This window comes from Stegodyphus dumicola, chromosome 4 (assembly GCF_044657685.1).
Source record: "Stegodyphus dumicola isolate Sdum_Otavi_A_Nest chromosome 4, ASM4465768v1".
NCBI classification, from domain to species: domain Eukaryota; kingdom Metazoa; phylum Arthropoda; class Arachnida; order Araneae; family Eresidae; genus Stegodyphus; species Stegodyphus dumicola.
Window position 1 is genome coordinate 160953352 of NC_140771.1, and position 19615 is coordinate 160972966.

At 31.8% G+C, this 19615-nt stretch overlaps 1 protein-coding gene across 1 annotated transcript in view; it reads right to left on the reverse strand.

The window, feature by feature from the left end:
* The window catches only part of LOC118194752 (sodium/hydrogen exchanger 9B2-like), a 66191-nt gene extending 46857 nt beyond the window's left edge, over positions 1-19334 (reverse strand). Inside the window, exons 1-4 of the mRNA XM_085815702.1 lie at positions 19022-19334; positions 16255-16491; positions 8297-8384; positions 253-435 (exon numbers count right to left, since the gene is read on the reverse strand). Of these exons, the coding sequence (XP_085671828.1) occupies positions 253-435; positions 8297-8384; positions 16255-16491; positions 19022-19076 (563 nt within the window). The 5' untranslated portion in view covers positions 19077-19334. The remainder of the gene's footprint in view (positions 1-252; positions 436-8296; positions 8385-16254; positions 16492-19021) is intronic.
* Between the last annotated feature and the right edge of the window lie 281 nt (positions 19335-19615).

A 19615-nucleotide genomic window follows, 5' to 3' on the forward strand; every position in this document is an offset into this window, starting at 1 on the left:
ATTCAGATTTGATAATTCTTATATTTTTTCACCCTTCCTTTTTTAGAAGTTATCTATGAAAATATTATTGTCTTCAGCAGAGTAGCTGTCTACTGTTATAACATAATTAATTACTTACCCAAATACTTTTCTATAAAATCTAGAATTTCTTTTAATACTATATCTTAAATATCATATATTTTAATATGTCCTAAGTAAAATGAAGAAATGAAGAAGTTTGAACGAATATTGTTTCACTCAGAGCATACGTACCCTAGCATTAGTGCCCATATCCACGGCAATCCCAGTAGGTAGTGCGTGAAGACTGCAGAACTCACTGCTTCAACAAGGCAAGGGATGAATGACAGTTTGAAAACGATCAGCTTCAATTCCATCAATTTCTGCGCATCCAGTCCCATTCCAGCCTTCAGAAGAATAATTGCAAGAGAAATATCCCTACAGTAAAAAGCATAGCAAAGTTTTAAGTAGAACTCTTAAAATAAAATTGTATTCTGAATTAGATCTTTGCCTTTATATACTGTATTGGATGGCTAGATAAAGTTTAGTAGATTATCGTAATATGGAGGAAGAACATAAAAAGTTTGCTAGTTTTTACGATACCAAAACAACAGAATTTCGGATAACTTAACGAATTATTCCCAAAATAAGCACAATCTTCTTCATTCAAATATATTGCGAATACACCTATCCTTCGATTTACACGGAAGATAGGTTCCGCACAAAACTGTGTAAATCGAAATCTTGGATTTTGCTATGTAAAACCGTGTAAAACGAAAAACACACTAAATGTTCATAATTTAGTTATTTATTTACATAAAACCAAAGTAAGACATCATAAAATAAAAAAGTTATACTTCGTTCATAAAATAACAAATATATGTAGGTAATAGAAGTCTACATTTAATTTATTTTACATCAGGAAAATATAAGTTCATTAAAAAATTATTATAAGTTTAATCACTGTCATCACTTTTATGAACTTGTAGGGTTTATATTTATTTTAACTAACATTTATTTTAAGTTTAAACTATCTTTCCTGTCAAGCCTTACTTTCCCCTGGAACTGCCAATGCCAGAGTATGTAAATTTTAGTAGAACGCGCAAGGATTCAAATTATCAGCGGAAGTATTCTGAGTTAAATAGAAAGGAAACGAGTTCGAGGTGTGCTGTTCTTACTTCACGAGCGCGGAGGTAGTTAGCCAGAAATTGAAGAACCCCGCGTTTCGGCCTGTGTGCTTGCCTCGGAGAATTGTTAATCGTTCAACGTGATATTCAAAGTTTGCTGAATTAGCAGCGGTATTGTAAAACGCGGTGAGGTTAGTTACTTTTAGAGAGCCTCGTAGTTAGAGACTTGTTATTATTTCTTTTCAGGTTCTTATTCTTATTTTACCGCCGGGTCGGCGTAGTTTGTGAGCGTCAAGAGTACGCAATTGTAATTTCTTAAGTTGAATAAAAAGGGACTTAAACCCTTCGAAAGACTCTGTCTATTTTCCAGTTTCAACAGTCACCTCTTGGTTGCGTGCAAGTTGGAGAGGCGCGCAACTCTACAAACTATTAGTCTTTTCTTCTTGATTGGTATGATGTCACTTCAATTATTTGAACGTTCTTGATAAGATTCTGCTTCAGTGTTTGACGAATTAGGGAAGATCTCAGATCGACAAGACTTTATAGTGAAATCCGTAATTAACAATTACCTAGGTTTTTATCCTAAATCTTTGTAAACTTCCTCATATTGATTTAAGCACTTACTAAGCTCCCGACGGAATCGGAGAGCTCGTTCAACATTCGCGTCATATTGTAAAAAATGGTTACCTAATTTTCTTTCCAATTCCAAGTCCTACGTTGATGACTCTTGCTGCGAACGCAACTGGTTCAGATTGCTTTTCATCAGAATCATTGTCTTCATCATGTTTATTTGTTTCATGAATCATGTTAACTAACTCATCCCCATTTAGTTAGCCATAATTTTTTCAATATCTGCCTGAGTTAAATCCTCAAACCCTCTCCTCCTATGGTTTGGGCCAAATTAGTGATCTGAGAACAGTCATGCTCTAATGGTAATCTATGATTCTCATCTTTAGCAGCATCCTGACATATTGCTTTCCAGCATGTGTTGAGGGTCAATTGTTTAATCTGAGTATATGACAGTCCAACGTGCTTAATATGATCTAAGATTGTAAATTTCTTCTAAGCATCCATAAGAGTAAGAGATTCATGATTCTCTATTTATTCTAAAATATACCTGGAGGTTTGTTTGATATACAATGCCTTAAAAGCCGACTTTATTCCTTGATCTAACGGCTGTAATAAAGAAGTTGTATTCTTTGGTAAAAAAACAACTTATACATTTTCGTGTTGTAAATCTTGAGGATGACCAGGTGCATTATCAATTAATAGAGAGCCTTTTAAAAGGTAATCTCTTTTTACTTAAATAATTTTTGGCATCTGGGACAAACATGTTATGAAACCATAACGTGTTTCCATAATATCTTTGTGTAAATCTCTCAATCCAACCATGACTTGAGGACAAAAATACCTTTTTTTTTTCATCTGACGAAGTCGACGGAAGCTGATTTTTAAGTGCTTTATAAATCTTTAAAGTTTCTTGTTTGTAATAGCATTAGTATCAATTGAAATACGTTTTTGATTTTGGTCTTTTATCCATATCACTAATGCCTTTTCCATGTTTTCCATTGTATCATCTCTTACACATGAAAATTGCGCTCCTACTGCTGCAAATTCCAGTCTTCATTTTTTTTTCTGTCTTCATTGTGGCTTCATTCGTGAAATAAAATTTAGCAACATCTGTTACTCTTTCTCTATTACGTAGACGATTTAATATTTTAATTTTTGTTTCTAATTTTTCTTTTCATTTGATTTTTTTCCAAATCTTTTGGCATTATAAAACTTTAAAATATTTACTAAATTATAAAAATACCACAAAAGATATAAATTTTGAAAACTTACCAGTAAACATTCAAATATGTATATAAAAATGATTTAAGCTTTGCTGCTAAAATACTGATACTGCACTAGTTCATACGCAGAATCTCCTTCCTTGTTGTTGCCACCAGTGTTACCAAAGGAATGAGATTCAAAAATGACTTCAAATATATGTATTTGCGTATATGCAGCCGAATATGCATTTTTACCAAGTTTTTAAAATTCGTTAATATTTAAACCGTGTAAAACGAGTACCATGTAAATCGAGGGATAGGTGTATTTACTAAATCTAATAAGTTTCGATGGTATGATGATGGTACAGGCTAGACGATTTCAATGCTATTGGGTCACTGAAGTAATCCAGGATAAGGTATGTGCACTTGTGATTCCAGTGTCTTTGCAAAATGAGAACACTTAATATTTGCTCAGCTAAAATTCCTCTCGAGAGGGTGATGGTAGGAGAAGAGGGAGTGGGAGATTTTTAGATTCCTTCCAATCAAGAGCTCTTGATGAAAATGGGTTTGGAGATTCGACAGATAGTTATAATGTACTTTGTTTAAATTAAACAATCCAATCTACTCTTATTCTTCGAAACGTTAAATCCCTACTCAGCTTAGGAAAGAAATGGAATTACTAATAAAAATAGTCAAGAAGAGAAAAAATCGAATTTTTAATCTTTTTTAAGTACAATTTACAGTTATAATTTGAATGAAAAAATAAATAATAATTATAATAATAATACCAATATTTAAATTAAAAAATGTTATAAAACAATCAGAAAACACTAACATATTTTATAGTTTTACTTATCAGAAATTTTTATTTAATCCAACTCCATTTCTATGTCATAGCCTGTCTTTTCTGCTAGCTATTTCTAAACGTTTTACACTTCACTATAATTAGACTTTCATTTTTTTGTAAACGAAGTTAATAAATATTACGAATTAGTTGCTTGTTAAATTGACAAACAGTCTCAAACCTTTTGCCTCACTGTCTTTGCTACTAGGGTTATGCTAATTTAAAGAGCATTTTGTAACCTAAGGTGTTTTTTGCATTGTTTTAAATACTGCAAATTAATATTTTACATTTCAAATGTTTCAATAACACGCTTGAGTAACTCCAAAATTGTATATTGTCTGCGTTTGGAAATGAAGCTCTCATCTTCGTTCTTTAATAGAGATCCTTTAGTTTTTTTTGTTAAAAGCTCGCCTAGATATTTTGCCGGAAATATCTTCAAGAACTTAGAGTTCTTCTTTCTCCTGGTAATTCCAGTATTTTTCCCCAGTTACAGCAATTAGCTGTTGTTCTGTTGAACAAAGATACAATTTCTTTACTTTTCAGTGAAAATATAAAAATTATTAAAGAAACCTTAAAAGACTGACGGATGACTCTTCATCTTGTCTGACTTCAAATTAGAAGTAGCATAATTCAAGATAAAAAATTTGAATAAAAATATATATGTACATATTGATTTAACGGTTATTTAAACTGAAAATTTAACAGGAATATAAACTCCACTAACTCGTGGGTAGAAAAACAGCTCTGAATACAAGTTCAAGTTAAAACAAATATAGAGCACAAAATTATCAAAACCTTGCCTCATTAATTGTTAGCAAAGACATCGCTTCAAAAGGAAATCTTTTCCTGATTAGGTAATTTGAAATAGCAGAAAATTTAAAGTAATTGATGAAAGTGGAAGTAAAATTAATAAGATAACTGGGTTGATTTAAATGAAATTTTTTAGCCTTAGACATAAATAGAGCAGCTTACCTGCATCTAAGCGTACAGGAAGACATAACAGAAAGTTGAGCGCATCTCTCTGCTCTATTAAAACGAGTGAAAGTATTACGAACAAGGAGCAAGAGTGCATGCTAAATAAAGTCGAGGGTCCTAGAGCGTGATTCTTCGTAACTATAGATAAAATAAAATGTGCATCTATTTGAAGTGAATTTACATAAAATGTCTGTAATTTAAATAAAAAGTATGTACACAGTATATTTGGGCATTTATTTATTTATATGTGCAATTGAGCTACCAATTTAATAAGGGCCATTTAAAAAAATGTGGCAAACAAAGGTCGCTAAGTACTCCCCTCCTCACAAAAAAAGCACTTTGCATTTAAATGAATGTACTAAAAATTTCATAGAGAAAGTATAAAGAATCTGATTACAATGAACTTCAAAGAATAGATTGCAATGTTTCGCAAAGCGAAACTTATAGAGAACTTAGTCACTGTGAGAAAAAAAAAAAAAAAAAAAAAAAAGCCAGTGAATCCGGAGAGCAAATTTGTCTTCGCTGACTAAACATTTTTTTTTCTTTGTTCTCTTTTGTTTCATCCACTGGAATTTACCAATTAATTTTTAACCTAATAGGCTTCATTTCGAATGTGTAGAACTGTAACTGTGCCCTGAATCAGTTTAAATAACTGCAATTTATTTTGAGCAAATGTAGACTGTAGTTTTGTTGTAAAAGTTAGGAAGCGTTTTCGATAAAATAATGAAACTATTGCAAATAAAACAATATTTTTTGCTAATTTAGAAGCAGGGCTTAATTTCTAAAATTAGAAGTGCCGGAGTCCTATGGAAGACCTTCAGCAAATAGGAACAAGAGTAAATAAATAAAACGACTATTAAACTCATTAATAATTTTAAAATTCAATAGTCAATTATTATCAAATTAATTAATAGCTATTTAATCAATGTTTATTAATTGTTATTTAATCAATGATTATATATAATTAATGAATTATAATTTAATTGATAATTGATAGATAATAAATTAATTATTATTTATTGAAATAATTAAAAATTAAAATAATTAAGTATTTAAAATTAAATTAAATGTAAAGAGATAAATTAAAATTTAATAAGCGATTTTTAATATAATTTTATTGTTAAAAATAAAATTTTCGAGATTAAATTTCTACTGAAATTGTTATTCAATTACCTAAAACAAGTGCCGCAGCCTTCTTATTTAGGGCTCTGGTACGCTCCAGCTAGAATTATGATTTATCACAAAAACTAAGAAGCACCGGAGCCGGAATCCTGTCAGCTCCGGCCCAATTTAAGCTCTAATCGTAGGAGGGAAAAGTTCTTTTATCATAAAAATTAAATATTATTAAAGTATAGCTGGTGAAAATTCAGATAATGCTAAAAACAGGGCAAATCAGAATGAGGGCGTTAGGGTATGAGTGGGTGGAAACAAAAAATAAGGGGAATCTTAGTGAGAGAGAACGTTCTCTTTGACCGCGTCTCTCTGCTGATATAATTATAGCCATCAAACGGATGTGTGTCAGGGGTAAAATGAGTCCTCAATCTAACTCCTAAGGATGAATGTAAAGTTGCTGGTTACACTTTTCGCCCCCCTGTGTTTGGTTACATTAGTGGAAACTGCGGGAAGACGATGTATAGGACGTGCTTGAGCAGTTTATCTCAGTATTTCACTCTTATTGTACTCGCTGTCACTTAAAGCACATTTAAGAACACAAATTTTCCTTCCTGCGAGGATAACTAACTGTAACCATCGATAATAATATACTAGATACAATAGCACGGCGAGAAATTTACGCGTTCCTAAATACACTCGCCCAAGGTTAGGTTAGGTTATTTAATTACGGCAAAGCCTCGAGGGCTATCTGCCTAAGAGGAGGGATGCCTTCGTGGAGGACTTTCTAAGGGAAACTGGCTCGTATACACGTTACACATGGGGAAAACCACGAAAACACCCATGCAGCCAGCCCGTTCGCGGGATTCGAACCTTGGACCGAACTACCAGTGTTCAGCGACTTTATTGCTCGGCCGCTTGTGGGCCACAAACTCGGCCAAATTTACTGCCCTTCTTAAAGGGAAAGGTTTCCGCATGTGAGTGAGGGGACTTTACTTGAACGTCTCATGTTCTCATGAGCTCCTATTTCTAAGAAAATAGAGTATTGCAAAGTCTGCTTATTGTTAAACTGAAACGTTAGGAATTCTAAATTTTCCCTCCTTGAAATTGTGCTTCAGTTTTATAAAAAGAAGTACCGTAGCTCATCTTAGGGCTCCGGTACACTCCGGCTAAAACTATAATTTATTTTTAAAATTGAGAAGTGCCGGAGCTGGGCTCCGGTTTGCTCCGTCGCAATTTAAGCACTGTTTAGAAGTACATTAATGTAAACCAAAAATTAACTGCAAAATCGATGTTCCGTGTTCTCTTTTGATTAAGCCGCACTTTTTTTCCTAAAAATACACATGAAAATCAGGGAAGGGTGCTTATACACTCGAATATAATTCTAATTATTCGCGTGTATAAGCAACTCCCTGATTTTCATCTTTGAAAAGAGAGGCTTGAAACATAGCATTAGCGCATTTGAGCAATCAGCAATTGAATATAAAATCCATCGTTGTTGGGTGAACGTTAATTGGGATTCCCTATGCATGGTTTCCTTACTGCCATTTTGTTGAAAACTGCTGAAACAAGCAAAACAAGCATAACAAGAACGTGTTAAAGAACGTTGCATAAAATTGTACAAGTTTAGCTGTGGTTGCAGGTCGTTTGAAGGGAATTATTGGGCACACGATTTAGATACGATGCCCATTTTAAATTGCAAGCTATCGGTTCTACGAGAAAAAGAAAACCGAGCTGGAGCACGTTATTTTGATGTAGATGAATTCAACATGGGAAGGTAGAAAAGCAGAATGAACTAGCGATAGTAATTCTAGTAATGCGAGCAACGACTGTAGTGGTGCTGACTGTGACACTGAATAAGAGGTGCTAAATACAGAAAATATGCTTCTTCTGACCGATGACAAACATTTTGTCTCAAATGCGTGTCTAAGTACTGTTTTCATTTTAGTTGCTTTCACAGCTCCAAAACGAAAAAATTAGAGGTAAAAATTAAGGTTGGGGCTTATTCAGCGAGAATACGGAAAACAGGAAATAGAAAATTATATAAATCTGACTATATTTTGATGATGTTTTATTGATTTCGGGATATTTAAAAATTTTTCTTCAGAAGGCACGTTAGTGGCGATCAAAACTCCATGTTTAACCCCATTTTTATTATAAGTAGAATATTAGCAGCTCATTTTTATTATTATTTTGTTTTCTAAATGAGTAAATTCACATATATATATATATATATATATTTTTTTTTTTTTTTTGAGGAAAATAGAGAATTCGAGGCTGGGAGACCTTCCTTGGAAGATGAAGTAATTTTGTTCTCATTAGATAATAATATTTAATTATAATTATTATTTCTAACACTAACTTCTAAAGAGAATTTATTTTATGACAATGAACTTATATGATAATTTACTTTCAAATATTAAATAACTTAGCTATGTTCAAAATTTGTTACATAATTCGTCTTTCTTTACCTTAAAGTTGTAGACCACATTATAGATATATTTTCATGATATGGCACAAAAGGAAGATTTCGGAATAGGATACCAACAAGCAACATACCTGAAAAGAATATTGAACTTTTGAGTAATGAAACAATTATGATATAAAATAACTTCTAAATTAAACATTCTGCAAAATGTATAAAATCAAAGAAGACTTAAATAATTCTTAATATTTTGTTTTTACTCTACAGCAGAATATTTTTATCTTCATAGGGAGATAAGCTTATCATTGTAAAATCATTTAAATAAAGGAACACTGATAAATTGTTTTTCGAATATTAGTAACCTTTTACGGCATTGGAAAAAATCAAACCTTGTAATGTATTTTACAGAAAGAATAAAAATGCAATTTAAGCTCAAATATGCGAAACAAAACTTTTACTCGTTACACAAAATAGACTGTTTAATAAAATGCAAAGAATAACTATATTTCCTTCATAAGCTCAGTTGGAAAAAATGTGCAATTTTCGCTTAAAAAACTTCCAATCGTAATTTCTTATAGATTTTGTGGACGATCAACCCACATGTCCCTCTTCTTTAGAAACCAAACAATTTTTGCTCCTGAAAAAAAAAGGGACGTACATGTTTGCTCGTGAACTGTTTTTATGCCCTCGAAGATTTCGAGGGCATAAAAAATTTATTGAAACTTTTATTGAATAAACAAAATTTGCTCTTATTTTTTCCACAGCCGTTTATCCTCAGCTGTTTGTACATATAAAATGCTTGAAACACTCTTATTTACTAGTTTACTTTAAACCTGTCTATAAAATTAAATTCTCATTTATAAAAGACATTTTAGCAATCATCCATTTTTCTGAGATTTGTAAAAATTGGTTGTAATGTTGTAAGGATCTTAAGTTTTACTAACGTTTATTTTATTTTAAATCTTTACTATCACTTCTTATTTTCTACTTCCGGCCAGAATTATAAGCGTTAAGGATTTTATGCAAAGTTTGTCTGGCGAACGCCAAGTATTTAAGTGTGGCCTTTTTGCCAAGCGAAAGAGAGGAAGCAGTGAGTTCGAAGCAGGCCGCTTACCTTAGAAGTTACGCAGTTGCTATTTGCCTTCCAGGCCAGAGGTTTTAATCCTCTTAATAAATTAAACGTATTGTAGTGTTCACAGTCTCTGTGCTACATACGCTTCCTGTTATTATAAGGCCAATCTTCCACGTGTGTTATTCTAAAGTTAAATTAGAGTTTAGTTTTATTTTGATATCTTTTAAGTTAGACCCCGAGTGGAGGGTCATTGTATTCCAAAGTACGGAAGTCATTGTACATAAAGAAAAAATAAAGGGTTTTGTATACCCTTCGTCTGTATCCTGTCTACTTACTACAATTAGTGAACATAGCTTTAGTAAGCTCTCTGTTCTTAGTCAGGGCCTTGTATGTTTCCGAAGAAGGTTAGAAGAAACATTGAACCTGATAATGTGGCTTTACATAAGTAGGATAAATCCGTAGATCCTTAACAATCCAGACTAAGGGAACATCTAGTGTATCCAAAAGGTCTTTAGCACATCCGAGTGTTTGAACAAAACCCACAACGTTTGTTTTTCGGAGTCCAAATTTATACTCGCACTAATTTACATCTCAATTTAGAATTCCTAGAAACTTCTGAAATATTGCTGCAATGAAAATCTCGTTAATGACACATCTTCCTCTTCGTCCATGCCGGAGACATGGTAAAATATTTTGCTAACCCCACTCCAAGTCTTTCGTCCAAGTATATTGATTTACGTGTAAAGCATTGCAACTTCTACTGTATTCACAGAAATAACCCCGTTCTGATAAAGCTGAACTGTGCTCCAACAAAACTGCAGGCAGAAGATACTGAAACTTATCATTTGATAGGTAAGTATCATCACTGATTTCTCATCATTTGATAACTATATATTTTTTTTGAAAAAAAAAAAAAATGCTTTTTAAAGATGTATGTAATTTACTCATTTTATCATGACGCATGTGACTAAATGGTATGACTTGTGCATAGGAGGGTGTAATAAAAAACAAAAAGCTATTTCCTATGGAAAATTTTATTAGAGAAGTCGGAAATTGATAACAAAAACAACACTGAAGAAACACACCAGAATAGTGAAAGTAGCAGTAATACTCGACAAGTTTGAATTCTTTAATTCATGAAATTATATTTCATATTATTTAATCTTTGTAATGAATTTGTCAAAAATATTTTTTACACATTTCTTTAAATAATTTTTGTTTGTCTGAGGATTAATTGCTACAGAAGAATTTTATTACACACAACTCTCGATTAACTATGATGGGACAATCGAAGATGACATCTACGGTTAATTCAAAATCACAAGTAATCTAAAGGCATAAAAACTAACAAAGGAAATATAAATAACTCACATTATAATTAACAGGAATAAAAAGTAATAATATTTTACTTGCACTAGCTACTGGTTTGATCTGGAGAATAATTTCTTCTAATTACGTAAATTAAATCAGAATAATAGAAATATATATATTATATAAAGTTATCTCTCTTTCTATTTTTTCCTCATTTCACGGTACGCATGCTGTTTGTTTTTGCTTACACTACTCTATATAATTCAATGTACTAATTTCTATAAGAGTCAGTGTAGAATAAAGATTAAAAGCTGTACATTTATTTTTAACGAATGATTTAATAATATTTACATTCCATAGTCTTACAAATGAATTACATAAAAAATGGTTCATAAACTACATAAAAATACTTCCAAATACTAATATGATATTATTTGCAACTATTGTTGTTAGCCGATACACTTTCTAGTAATTCTTCCATCGACTAGCAGTAAACAAACTTGGCTTTTTAAAAAAAAATAGGGCCTGGTTAATTCGTCTCCAGATAATCAACTGTAAATATAGTTAGTTAAGTGTAAAAATGAATGCGCTGTAAAATTTCGAAATTTTATATTTATGTTGGTTCGGGGTTGGCTTTACAAACGAAATTCTGTTTAATTTAATTATTTGGTTTCTGCCTCTTTTTTGTTCCAAGGTCCACTCGAAACAGGATTAATGTAGATTTTGAGTGGCAAGCAGTTTTACTATGAAGAGTTTACGAATAGAATTCTAAGAATTTGACCTGCTTCCGCTAGCCTGCCGACTGAAGGAAAATACACGGGCTACTCTAAAGTTGGTCTTCCTGGGAATACTTTAGACCAGCGGTTCTCAACCTTTTGACTAACACGTACCATCTAAACAAAAACTGAAAAACTTTAGTACCACCACTACATTTTACAATGATTATTTTTCAATTTCTAAATAGAAATATTAAATATATAGATATATATTGCCATTTGCACAACCTATTGTCTATTTGTATTAAATATGCACACATAAAACATTTGGATTAAGTTATAATACTTTAATTTTAAAATTTAGTGCGAAATTTGGGCCTGTTTAAGGAAAGATAAATTTCTTTATATCTGGTCTTATTTCACTTAGTTTTAACCGTAAATTAGGATCCACTGTAAGGATTGTGTTAATTTTATTAACAGTTAAGTTCTAAGTTAAAGTTCTTTTCCTGTCAAATTCTTAACTGCAACTTACTACTTCCGGCCAGAACGTAGTTTTAGAATCACTCTGAATACATAATGAGGAAGAGCGGTATTTAACGGCGAAGTTCTATTTGCTGAGTTAGAGAGAATCAGAGTTTCTGATTTTCGCGCGTCTGCCTTTTGGCTGCTGTTTCTCAAAGCTGTTATTACGCTCGGACGTATTCAGGCCTTTGATAGCTTCGCAGTCATCTCGTGTTTAAGGGCCAACTACATTAAAACTTTGATAGTTTCGGCTATATCCTTTTTTTTTTTTTTTTTTAAAGTTTAAATTAGTTTTAGTTTATTTCTTAGTCTCTTAAGTTCAAGCCCAAGTGTCGGCTTTTATTGTACACTCTAAGACGGAGTTCTGTTAAATCTTATTGAAATAATAAAGGGTTAGTCACCCTTACATCTTGTTGTTTCTTGTCACACGAACTTAAGCGATTATTCGCTTAGCAGTTCTTAAGATTCTTCACTTTCTACAGTAACTGAGAAATACACAAGTGAGAATCCCACATCACTTTTAATTTTGTTCTGTATTTATTTTTTAAATATAACATAGAAGTAAATCCTTGTTCACACGAATAGGTTGTGCACAAAGGCAATAAAAATTTAATAGCTTTATTTGAAATGCCTTTAAATTATTTTTTTTCAGTTCAGCCAAAAGTTAACAAGTGTGCTACTTTTGAAATCTTTAGTTAGAATTCTATCAAAATTTATATCAGTTGTTCTTTTTCTTCACGAGATAAAATTTCAGGTACACTTGAACCAAATGGATTTCTAACCCAATTTTCTTTTTCACAATTCTCGGAAAAATACACGTTGAAAATATTTATCAATGAAAAACAATGATTTTTAATGTCGGATGCTAATTCTTCTTTTATTTTCAAATTATTTTCGATTAGAAAACTTTCTAAATGTGGTAAAATGCTTAAAATATTTTTATTCAATTCTTTGATTATTAGCTCGAATTTTCTTATTATTGCATTTATTATATCTCTAATGGTAAACAAATTAACACGCTGACCTTCTAATCCTAAATTTAAGTCATTTAATTTTCCAAAAATATCAGCTAAATATATGCTAAACTCGTCAACCGTAATTTACTAAATAAACAATTTTGTAATTCAAATTTTGAATCACGGAGGAAAATTTGAATTTCTGATCGAAATTCGAAAAGACTGTTTAAAATTTTGCCTTATTTCGGAATGTAAAAGCTAGAAAGGCTTAAGGAAAAAAAAAGAAAAAAAAAAAAGAAAGGAAAAAAAATTGGGTTAGCAGGGAATGACTGTAACAGCAGACTGGTAAACCGCGAGCTCAGCAAGAGCGTAAAAAACCTTTGGGCGACCGTTAAGATCTGAAATCTTTCAGGCTTCTTCTTCTTAATATTATTTATAATAAAAATCAGAATTATCAGTAAATTTTAAATTCATATTCCATGTAAAACAGTAAACATAGAATAAAAACGAAAAACTATCAAAGCAGTGAAAACAACCTCTGCATAAAAGTGAGAATAGCGATGTACTGTAACGTCGCCGAGCTTCCTGTATGGAAAAAATTATCTTTTTTTAGATTTATTTAAAAAACTTAACATAGACTTTTTTGTTAATTAAAAAATAACATTACAGCATTATTACAGAAAGGGAACGACATCAGCTTTTTAGACGCTCGAACGCGTCTTATTCTGTCGACCTTTCTCAAACAAAAGCAATTTTTTTTTTCTTACAAGATTAGTCAACGGAAATACCGCCAAAGGGATGGAGTCCTTAATGAGTTTTTCTTGATCACTTTCATCGGAACATCGGGGTTCGTTCCCAAGAGAACGAGAAGTTCTCTAAGGACATACGTCTGCCGTGCTGTTACAGTACAAAAGTAAAAATCTTAAAAAGGTTATTTTGTATTTCGCGTGACATCTTTATCAGCAGTGGAGATTCCTAGAAATTGAGAAATATAAGCCTATTTCTGAGCTATCCACTGAATAATTTAATAAGGTGAATTAGTTCAAAAGCAGGCTATATTTCTTATATTTTTCCAGATGAAGATGTTACAAGAAATGCAAAATTACCTTTCTAAGATTTTTTACTTTTATGCACCACTCTTCACAATTTTATGCAGGGGCTGTTTTCACTGCTTTGATTGTTTTGCGTTTTTGCACTGATTTGCTTTTTCTAAGGGATATGAAGTTAAAATTTACTATTAATTCTTACCGCTTAATAACAACATCTTTAGCGCGTGACTTAGTACCGGTTTATTCGAACCTTTTGCTTTCTTTGTATTTTTATTCTACCCAATGTATGATTAATATACATCTAATGTAAAATTTTGCCTAACTCGACCTTAAAATTGGCTTTCCTTTCATATATCAAACTGCTCTCATTTTTATTTTGATTTATTTATGCCCTCAAGTCTGAAGAGTTCCTAATTCAATGGGCAAAGGAAACATATTCGTTTAAGTCACCGTTGGCAGTGTAATTCTTCTCATAAGCAGCGCACGTGAGAAGGTATTTCTTAATATAAACCTTTTAGCTTATTTAATTCTTTTTTTGAAAGTACTGAAAAACTGCTAAAGAATTGAAGGAATTCCACGGGATGGAAAACGTTCCTTAAATCCCGTCTTTTCCTTTACTGCATTTCAACTTTCTGTAAACTGTATTTAGTTATTAAGAGAGTTTCAATCATTGGAAGTAAAGAATAGAAAAAAGCAAATTTATTCTATTTTTTCTCTATATTATATTAGCGTTGTTATAACTACTTTAGTTAGCTATCCAAATATATATATTCATCTTAAATTTATTGACTTTTAATGTCAGTTAGAAGATTTTTGATAATTATTATTTTAAAATGTATAGTTGTAGATACATAAGAAATAAACATTATTATCTTAAGATTGACAGCCTAACTGTTTAGGTTCTTAGAATTAATTTAATTGTTTTTAAGCAAAGCTGACATAATGTTACTTCAAACAATTATAATTTTAAACTATAATTTTGGACCAACGACATTCTTCACCACAAATGAATGATTTTTATTCTAAAGGTCGAATTAGTAGGTTCTGCGTATGTCATCTATGAGGATGTTGTTGGAATTGAGCACCATCAGTTTCGTATTAGAAAATTAAGTGGATACTTAAAGGTAGGATAGAAATGTTTCCATTTAATCAATCTGCACCGATTCTCTCTCTTCACCGCGTCCCTAAAATTACTTCATCATGGTGTGATATTACTGTTAATATACAGCAATCTTTTGGAGATATTCTGGAGAAGAGTAGATATTACAATAATGTTCTTTCCAACCCTCTTTGAAAGAAAAAATAAAGACTTATTGCTCAATTTTAAAGCTACGCAATTTTTGTTTAGGAGAGGAAAGTTTAATATTTATCTTAAACGGTTTAAGGTGACGTATTCCAGTTTGTACTGTTGGGATCTCGGCGTTCAGTAAACACTTACTTTTTAATTGCTCTTCGCTTAATTACGTAAGAAATTCATTAAAATGTAGACTGGAATTAATTGGCCACTGAAATGTCATGAATTTGTTTTTCTCCCTTCGGTTTATCTTCCTTTTAATGACTTATTTAATAACTCTTATTTTAAATACTTTAAATTATTTTCTATGCATTTTATTTCTTGAATCATAGATGTTTGACATTTTTGTATTATTTAAAGTTCATGTGTTTACCTTTACTTACATTTTATAAGTCTGTAGGGATTATTTTAATTTTCTAATAGTTAGTTTTAATTTTGAACCCTTTCCTTTAAATTCTTGTTTCCCTCCTATACCTCACAGAATAAGATTTCAGTATCCCGTTTTATGTAAATGAAGTAGACTCAGTATTTAATGGGAAGTTCAGTTACTTCCGTAGAAGAGCTCAGAAAATCTCAGTACAGCGTGTTCTGCCTTTGAGCCACGTCGGTGCTTTAAGCCTTTCTTACTACGTTCGGCCGCAGTCTTACGTGCCTGTTAGGACTTGCCGGTAAGGTTTTATTACGGGCCAACACGATTAGTTATTGTTATACATCTTTGGCTAAAGTTAAGTTTATTAGAATTAGTTTAGTTCCTTATTTTCTATCTTAAGCCCTAGTCCTTGGACTCATAGTTTATAGTTGTAAGAAGACCAACGAATAGTCGCTAGACACTCCTCTGAAGTTCTAGTAGTTAAAGACGCGTAAATTATCTAGAACTTTATAAGCCTCGTATGATAATTTGCGGTGCACGAGAAAACAATTTTCCTTCCAATTAAAAAAAAAAAAAAATGTTGACTCTTGAATTTTTAACGATATTAGCAATTTTAATGCTCTGAAAGATAAGATACTGTTAAAGTGCGCTTATTAAAAAAAAGGCCTATTGAACTATTTTTAAGCATTTTAACAGCAAAATCATTTAACTTACCCATTAGAGGTGGCAGTTTGAAGCAGCTGACTATAACGCCACCTCCATGTGCTGATATCCCTAATAAAAGCAAAGCAAATAACTCACTTCCAGGAAAAATCATCCTTTCAAAAATTCCATACATTGCTCCAACCAAAAAGAGAATTATCAACAGCTGTGTGGCAACAGAGAAGAATTTTGTCCTTACTGGAGACATATCGCAGCATTTTTTGAAATATTCTGGAGATGATTCTAATTCTATAAATAAAAATTTCAATATTCATCCTCAATTATTTTAATTCTTTCTTAAGTGTTGTTTTTCGTATTATTATTAAATAGGTAAACTATATAATTCATTAGGTAATATACTATTAAGCAAATGAAGATTGGGCTTTATACAAGATAATAACAAAAACGTTCTTGCCGTTCTTGATGCCTTGTTTGATGAAGGATTCAGAGAGAGGAAAGGAAGTGATTTATCCCATGGAAAAGCGATGGAGGGTTAGAGTAACCGTTGATCTGCCCTAATATAGGCAAATTGCGCGTATAAAACAATCACAGGTTGTACAGTGTCAAAGAGGACCGGAGCATTCTTTCCAGGTTACATTCTTTCCAGGAGGTACAGAAGCATTCTTTCCAGGTTATTTGTAGTATATATTTAAGATGCGCCTTTCAGCAGCCACATCAAATAACTGAAAATGTCAGCATTTGGAGATGCTGCTGTAATTATATGGTAGGCGAGGCGTTGGTTTCACAACCTCGGGATTCTTCAGCGACCACAAAATTTGGTAGCCATAGAGGCAGCCACAGAGGTGGACGGCAATAAAACGTGTGGTAAACTTACCGAACGCTTCCAAGGCAACAGTCAGACGTCATCCGCACCACTGAGAGAAGGTGAGCAAGTGGGTACTTCACCTATTGTCGTCAACCAACCAGGAACAATAAGTGACAGTTTGTTTGCTGTCTCAGCGCCCATATTTGGATGAATGCTCAAAAATGACGAAACGTGTGTCCAGTATGATACTCTTATGCGGATTAGACATTGGTTATTATCACGTAATCCTGCGCCTCAAGACTACCTCTGCACGCACTCAAGATTATGTTCTGTATCTGTTGGACTAGTAGGAAAATGTTGTATTCCAAGCTATTACCACCAGGCTACACCATCACTGAGTATCTGTATTCGCAGCAGCTGCAACATGTATTGCAGCAGAAGCAGCCAGCGTTGATTAACTACAAGAGTACGCTGTACCTCCACTACAGTGTGAGACCACTAGTGGCAAAACCGACCAGGGATAGTATTTAGTGACTTGGCTTGAGAGACAATGCGCTTGCTGAATCTAGCATCCACGAATTATCACATTTTTAAATTCTCTTAATAACCACCTCCATGGGAAACTTACGACAATGAAGCAGATTTTCAGCACGCTCTCTCTTGCGTATAAGACCTCCGAATTTTATCTCCAAGCCATAGCACAGCTGCAGTGAGGTTGGTAAAGGGTGCTGGATGTTAATGGAGATTATTTTGAGACCTAATGCTAAATATCATGCGCTATGTGTCAGTTTGTTTCTGACTATCACGAACGGCAAGATCTATTTAAATAAAAAATGAAGAATAAAATCCTGGAGTGAGTATAGACCTAAAGCTACAAAATTTGAACCATATGTTATCCGGACACTGAAAAGCTGCACAGCGAACCGACTTTATTATTATTTAATTCAATTAATTTTTTGTCGATTATTTGCCTAATGAACAACGTAAAAAATCTGCATTTTACTATTTTCATTATCAGATAAAGCATAATATATTTTTAATAACACTATATTAAATTTTTACCTTAATTGACTACATTTGTCGAATTTTCAAAAAATCAGGCGATCTTTCCGACTGCAAATTATTTTAAATTTCCAATATTCAAATGTATTTATTATAGAAATTTTGAATTTTCATAGGCTATCAAACATACTCAAACATATCAAACATACTCATAGACTATTAACAAATGCTATTAAACAAATATGACTTAAATGAAACGAAAGATTAACTTTATAAGCTTAAACAAAAATTATAAACAAATACTAATTAGCCTATTTTCTGTATTTTCTTTTATGCTACGATATGACTGCAAGCAGAAGAGTTTGCAAGCTTGCAAAGAAATTAGGCTTATAATAGAAGTCTTCTTCGATTTTATAAATGCTAATTTTTTATTTCCTTCTCATTCCTGAAGAATTTGCATTTGGTACTAATTTTATGAATCTCTTTTTTTTTTTCTTTTGAATTTACTTTGCAAATAATAGCATTTAAGGATTAACTGATGTTAAAATTATTTACAATCAAATCTGCAATATATTTTCCAAGTTTCTTTCATTTTGTAATTTTATATACATTTTTCTTAGCATTTCATTTCAAAAATTGATTTTCTAAGTGTTATTTTGATATGTAATATTTTGAAACATTAATTACTTTTTGGAACATTAAAATTACAACAATTAAAAATATGTTATAAAATTCTGAAATCTTTACAGGTAGTAAAACAAGCTATTCGTCATCCTATTTTAAAATAAAAGTGATAAAAAATATTAATTAGACGATTTCGTACAATTTCTTATAATTAGAAAGCAGCTTTGCGCTGTGGCATGCGTAATTTGTCAAGCTGAATGCGTGCTAAATCAATACTAGCTGAGCTAGCAGCTAGTATTGATTTGAACATTTTCAGAGAAATCTAAAAATAATATTTATAATTTTTTTATAAGGAAATTAATTTTTTATAAGGAAATATTTACTTACTTTCTGCATCACAGTTTTCAGGGTTTTCAATTTTCGTTAAGATGGATATTTTCATTTTTTCATTTTAAATTGGAACAATTTTAAAACTTCATTAAATTCTCCACAATGTCTATTAAAAGGGAAGTAAGTTTATACAATATATATATATATATGATAAAAATTTTAATTATTTATTTAAGTATTCGCAAATCATAGTAAATGCGAAATTTTTACACTTCGAGTAGCAATTGGTAAGATTATAAATTTTAAACGTAAATTTCTATCCTCATTTCTTTTGAACACGAGTGCTTGCCGCTAATCGCAAATCGATTATCAGGTGCAAACACTTTTGGCGATAAAAATATGCTTTTGGCATCTTTGGCGATAAAATAATCTTTTCTCATTGAAATAGATTTGTACAATTTTTATCAATCTTCTGTTTTCATTCATAATAGAGAAAACTGAAAGCATCATCATTAGTAACCCTAAATTACGCATTTGTAGTTAACATTCTTTCGAAGCATTTTTTAGACTGTTTTATCATGTTTTAAACAAGACTAGAAACGAAAGAGTTTGTTTGTTTTTCAAAGTACATAATAACTGTCTGCTTAAAAG